The sequence below is a fragment of the Dipodomys ordii genome, unplaced genomic scaffold, assembly GCF_000151885.1.
Source record: "Dipodomys ordii isolate 6190 unplaced genomic scaffold, Dord_2.0 Scaffold11, whole genome shotgun sequence".
NCBI lineage: Eukaryota > Metazoa > Chordata > Mammalia > Rodentia > Heteromyidae > Dipodomys > Dipodomys ordii.
Window position 1 is genome coordinate 10,692,969 of NW_012267227.1, and position 6,459 is coordinate 10,699,427.

At 39.8% G+C, this 6,459-nt stretch overlaps 1 protein-coding gene across 3 annotated transcripts in view; it reads right to left on the bottom strand.

Moving 5' to 3' along the window:
• Positions 1-5,027: 5,027 nt before the first annotated feature.
• Tmod3 (tropomodulin 3 (ubiquitous)) overlaps positions 5,028-6,459 on the bottom strand; it is a 54,254-nt gene continuing 52,822 nt past the window's right edge. For all 3 annotated transcript variants that reach the window (XM_013010293.1, XM_013010291.1, XM_013010292.1), the window contains exon 11: positions 5,028-5,917. In XM_013010293.1, the coding sequence (XP_012865747.1) occupies positions 5,883-5,917 (35 nt within the window). In that variant the 3' untranslated portion in view covers positions 5,028-5,882. The remainder of the gene's footprint in view (positions 5,918-6,459) is intronic.

Below are 6,459 nucleotides of genomic sequence, written 5' to 3' on the forward strand. Positions count from 1 at the left end.
GATATAAGGATCCTGCTTTGAAGCCAGCCCTGGCAGGAAAAGTCTATGAGACTCTTATCTCCAATTAACCATCAAAAAGCCAGAAGTACAGGTGTAGCTCAAGTGATACGAGTACCATACTTGAGCAAAAAAGAAAAATGTACCAGGTAGCCCCTAGGTCCTGAGTTTAAGCCCCGGTACCAGTCCATAGAAAAGTACAACTCTATATGATACTTAATAAAGTTTGAAGTGATTTATTCTCATATATAGCAATAGCATTAAGTTCTACATGCCTATGTTATTTATCAGGGCTATAAAATTCACTGCTTTTAGCTGGGCACTGATAGCTCATAACTATAATCCTAGATACTCAGGAGGCTAAGATCTAGAACCATAATTTAAAGCCAGCCAGAGCAGAAAAGCCTGAGAGATTCTTACTTGAAATTAACCACCAGAAAACTGGAAGTGGAGCTGTGGCGCCAAGCGGTAGAGCACTAGCCTTCAGCAAAAGATCTCAGGGTGGCACTCAGCTGCCACCACTACCACCACCACTAGCAACAAAGGCTGGGAAGGCGGCTTGATGGTAGTGTTTGCCTGGCATGCAAGAAGCCTGGGTTTGAATCCTTAGTACCACATACATAGAAAAAGCCAGAAGTGGTGCTGTGACTCAAGTGGTAGAGTGCTAGCCTTCAGCAAAAGCAGCTCAGTGCCCAGGCCCTGAGTTCAAATCCTAGGACTGGCAAAAAAAAAAGTTGCTTTTATACTTATATTATTGTAAGGTAACTCAAGCATAATTACAATCCAAAAGACTGAAAAAAAAGTGTATTTTTATATTACAAAGATTTTTATGCTATTGGTGTGCAGTTTTTAAAAACGCTTTTAGAAGAGGTAAGGGAGGGCACAAAAATGGACAAAGGTTGGACAAACACAGTAGTGGTACTGACTAGACACTATGTTGAAAATGAACTACACAACTTGTGAGTGGGGATTAAAGGGAAAAACTAGGAGAGAATGAAGGAAGGAGTGACACTGTCCAAAAAGAAATGTACTCGTTACCTGATGGTAACCCCTCTGGTATATCACCTTTATAAAAACAATTAAAAAAAAAAAACTTTTACAGACTATTCTAAAAATCTGAAACAACTGAGTCAAATAACTTACCTTTCACTAAGGTGATACACACCTGTAGTCCCAGCTACTCTGGAGGCTGAGCAGAAGGATAATGTGAGTCTAAGAGTTGCAGTCCAGCCTGGGTATCACCAGGACACTTGTCTCAAAAAACAACCAATCAACCCAACAACAAAAAACCCTGTACCACAAAAACCTTATGTCTGAGTTTATCATATGTGCTTTGCATCAATTAGAACATACCGGCAGTCTGCACCTGCTGTGTATAGAAGAATGTTGATGGATTATCTTAAGTAAAATGCAAGAACTTCAAAGGTGACTGGTGGTATTTCTTAACTATTATAATCTATTTTTACCTCGATCTAAAGCAGCTGTCCTCACTCTTATTCTTCCTGTGTTGATGAAGGCTTTTCCAAATACATGGTAATGGCTGACAGTAACTTAGTACCAACCCTAAGGTTGGTGCCTCTGACTGACAACACTGCAAAGTAAAACATTACAAATCTTTATTAGAAAAAATTTCCGTTGTTCAATGTTTACAGCGAAGGATTTATGGAAATGAATTATAGTAGAGAAAAATCAATGTGACATACAGAATGACCAAATGAAATGTGACATAACAAAAATTTTCACCTGGGGATGGTGTTTTCTCTATTAAAAAATATTTAGTGTGAGCCAGGAGCTGGTGATTCATACCTATAATCCTAGCCACTCAGGATTTGAGGACTCTAGTTTGAAGCCAGTCCAGCCAGGAAAAGTCCATGAGACTCTTATTTCCTGTTAACCAGCAAAAAACTAGAAGTGAAGCTGTGGCTCAAGTGGTAGAGATCCAGCTTTGAGTTCAAGCCCTGATACTGGCACAGAAACACAAAAACAAAAGCAATTAGTGAAGGTTCTTTGCTTGGTATCTAGAAACATTTAAGAATCTGTGAGAACTGAAGACAGTTCTAAAGATGTTTGGATCCAAGAACTAACCACGCTGCCTGCGGTAAAACTAGCTGTGTCCAGTATTACCATGAGCTTAGCTCTTGGGCACATGTTTTCAGTCAATACTGTTCAGGAGTGAAGGCCCAAGCCCACCAGTAATGAACTTGCAGAGAATGGTGGCGATGCACTCTAGACAAAACAGGGGACTCTCATCCTGCTGGGAGGTGACTGGACCTCTGAGTTTATAGTGAGTGAGAAGGTGAGGTTGCTTGGAACAGGAAGATTTTATAAAAGTTCCTGAATTTTTTCATCTCAATGCAACAAAGGTTAAATGTAATGAATACTAAAACAGACTAGCATTTTATCAAAACTTTTTAAAATAATATTTTATTTGATGTTATCATGGGATCCCCGTCCCCTTTTCAAAGGAAAATACATTAGAGAATAGATCAACTGGAAAAGAATTTCAAAGGTCTATTCACATGTACATTTCCCAGAATGCACCTCTTGCACAAAGCAAGCATGTAGATTACTTTACTCAGAGAGGGAAGTTTTGCAATTTAATGACCATGCTGAAATCACCAATAATCTGCTAATGTAACAGAGTGTTTATTTGGTCTTTGAAATGACAGGCACCCTTAGAAGATGTCTCTTAGACTTTTAACATTCTTTAGACTTTTAGTAGGCTTTAGCTTCAAGAATAAAGCACCCAAGTCTATTTTCATAATACTAATATTAGCTACTGATGCTGAGTTTATAATGTGTACAATTTCATGGAGATGTTCTAGAATCAGTAATCTTGATGACCATACAATTTTATAAAATGGATAATTAAAACAGTCTTAAAAAACCATTAAAATACAAAGACTATTCTCTTGGTAACTAGATTAAATTTAACTTAAATTGGACTACTTTAGAAAATCTCTGGCTTAATGCTGTAGTAGCACATGCCTGTAACCATAGCACTTGGGAGACTGAGGCAAGAGGATCATGAATTCAAGTCTAGCCTGCACTATTTAGCTAAGATCCTGTTTTAAAAGAGAGAGAAAGAGACAGAGAGACAGAAACAGAACTTCTGGTTTAAAATTTAAGACAACGTTCAAACCTTATTTATTCTATTATAAACAAGTTTGAACAATTTAGAAATACTGAAAGTTACAAATATTTAAGGGGTACCAGAATTGTAAAGAGCAGTTTTACTGTTCTTCCTTATTGGCTGAGTGTTCGTGTTTAAAAATTACTTATATAGAAATCTTTTCTTCAGTTCTGTGATACACTGCAGCACAGAACTGGAATGGTGTAAGGAAAATACTCAACTTATTCACAGTTTGATAACTACAAAGTGAAAAAGATATGGGAATAAAGTATGATATAAAATGCTAGGTAGGGTCACACCCTCACCCTATTATGGGAGGAGAGCGCAGCTTGTCAATTCTTACAGGGCATTGCAAATGAGGAGGCCTGGATGAAAGAAGAGACACTGTTGTTAATCTTTTTTTGTCAGGTGGTCATGGAGCTTGAACTAAGGGGCCTGGGCACTGTCCCTAAGCTTTTTCACAGCTCTACCACTTTGAGCCACAGCTGTACTTCAGGTTTTCTGGTGGTTAACTGGAGATAAGAGTCTCATGGACTTTCCTGTTGGGGCTGGCTTCAATCCATGATCTTCAGATCTCAGCCTCCTGAGTAGGATTACAGCTGTGAGCCACCAGTACCTGGCTCTTTTTAAGTGACCAGTTCTTAGATGCCTGCCCTGAGCCTGACTCCAAACCTTGCTGAAACTATGCAATCTCTGAAATCAAGTACAATTCAAAAGCTGCATAGAAAAATAAAACAGAGGAAGGGGAAGAGGGAGAGAAATGGAATACTGGCAGGCAGGGAGACAAGAAAGCAAGCAGGTTAAGCCTTAGTAACTCAATAAACAAGTAAAAAAAACAGTGTCCTTTAACTAAAAGGCAATAGTGCAAAGCTATCTTTGGCTCTTTTAAAACTCTGCGTACTGATTTTAAAAAACAACAACAACAAAAGCAAACACCACAGTTCTTATGAGGGAGGCTTGGCCTGCTAAGAAGGCTTATTACCATAGCACACAGGAAGCCTGCCTAGATCCTGAGATAAATTGTCTGGCAGAAGCCAAGATAACAGACATCTTGCTTTTCTATTTCAAACTGTTTTTTGTTTGTTTGTTTTTTTAATTAATAGTAGACTATCTCATCCTACACAGAAATGTTTGTGTGAAGGGTCTAGCCAAGTCTGAGCTTCTCAGGATAGGGTTAATGGACCCTTTTCCTCCTTGTCTAGCTGCAAATGCCTCGGTGCTTCTGCTGTCTCTTGATGCAGGTGCTGCCCTGAGACAGGGCACCAATACAGATGCTGGTCATCTATCCACATGGCACACATGCGCCGTCCTCCCGACCCTCCTGCCACAGTGCACCGCTCAAGCATTCACTGCAGGTAATACTCGGGTGAAAAGGACCACTTTGTGATCGTGATTCTTACACAATATGAGTAAAAAAGTGCAAGAAGGAAAGAAGTACCTACTAAACTCCAATTCCTAAGCAGCTTTCATGGCGGGCTGGACCTTGTGCAGTGGGGGGGTGAAATACTGTTCATGCAATTCTGCTCTGCATAGATGAACTTCTTATTCTTCACATATTGTGAAATACTGAGTAGGTTACCAACATGTCAGGCTTTCCCTTCCAGTATGCCTCAGTCTCAGTGGCCATTTTTCAAGTTGCTCACACTGAACACTCCACCAGGTTACCTTTCATTTGAGGTGTTCAACAGCACACATCCTTTTTCCTTTGACAGTATATAACTGTTACCATATTTTGTGTGTGTGTCCAGGCAATGGGGCTTGAACACAGGGCCTGAGCACCATCCCTGATCAGCTTCTGCTCAAGGTTAAGTACTTTACCACTTGAGCCACAGCTTCATTTCAACTTGTTGGTGGTTAATTAGAGATACTTTTATTCAATTTTCTTGCCTAGGCTAGCTTCAAATCGTGATCCTCAGATCTCAGCCTCCTGAGGAGCTAGAATTACAGGCATGAGCTACCGGCGCCTGGCTCAGAATGACTTCTTTTAAGGGAGAAAACAGTTTTTCTACCTTTTACCATTAGCTTTTACAAAATTCATTAATACCCACATCAGAAACTGATAAACTTAAGACATTTAACTGTCAGAGTGGATGACTATAAAAGCCTAGAGCTCTGTGCTGCACAGATGCTAGGCCATCTCCTGTGATGCACTGAAAGCTATCTCTACTTGGACATCCACTTTGGCTCCTGATCACACCAGCAGGTTTTAAACCATGTTTTTAAATCCTGGCATTTTGTTCCCTTGATTAGGGAAAAAAAAACCACCCACCTTTCTCAAGTTCATGTATTCTTAAAAAAAAAAAAAATAGAAAAGACTACAAGCTATGGAATGATGAAAGCCTCAGTGCCTTATACCTATAAAGAACAATAGTGATTTTGAATCAGAAATGTCCATTTTTGATTAGAGAAAGATTTGGTCCTCAAAAAGGTCAAATTAGGCTTACATAAATGGTCCTGAAAATTTTTTTACAATTACCTTTCCCCCCCCAAGACTCATAATAAACCATTCAACAGGACTACATTAAAAACTGGTATTAGTAGAAAGTGGAAATGCTTCAAATATAAAATATAATATCACCTACTACCAATTTTACAATTGGAAATTGATAACAACTTACACAAGGAAAATAATGAATATAGCTAAACAAAGTGTTTCCAGTCTTTTTCCCTTATACCCAGGACACTTTCGTATCAGATGTCACCAACACTTGGTGATCTTCTGGAGGCTTCCCAACGTTAGATGTTGCTGGACTCACTGTGGGTCTCCTTCAACTCTCCTCTTACGTACTGTGAAGACATAAACGTAAGCAAGTTAGAAATCTCTATTTGTTTTTACAATGGTAATGCACACGTTTCTGTATCATCCAGTTCAAGTTTTACAAAAATGAAATGCATTTTTTTTTATTATTTTTATTTTATTTTTTTTTCTTTTGGGTCCGGTCGTGGGGCCTGAACTCTGGGCCTGGGCACTGTCCCTCAGCTCTTCAGCTCAAGGCTAGCGTTATACCACTTGAGCCACAGCGCCACTTCTGGCTTTTTTCTTTTTTGCTTATGTGGTGCTGAGGAATCGAACTCAGGGTCTCATGCATGCAAGGCAAGCACTCTACCACTGAGCCACCTTCCCAGCCCCTTTATTTTGTTGTCAGTTGTGGGCCTAAACTCTGGGCCTGGGCACTGTCCCTCAGCTCTTCAGCTCAAGGCTAGCGTTCTACCACTTGAGCCACAGCACCACTTCTGGCTTTTTTCTTTTTTGCTTATGTGGTGCTGAGGAATCGAACCCAGGGCCTCATGCATGCAATGCAAGTGCTCTACCACTGAGCCACCTTCCC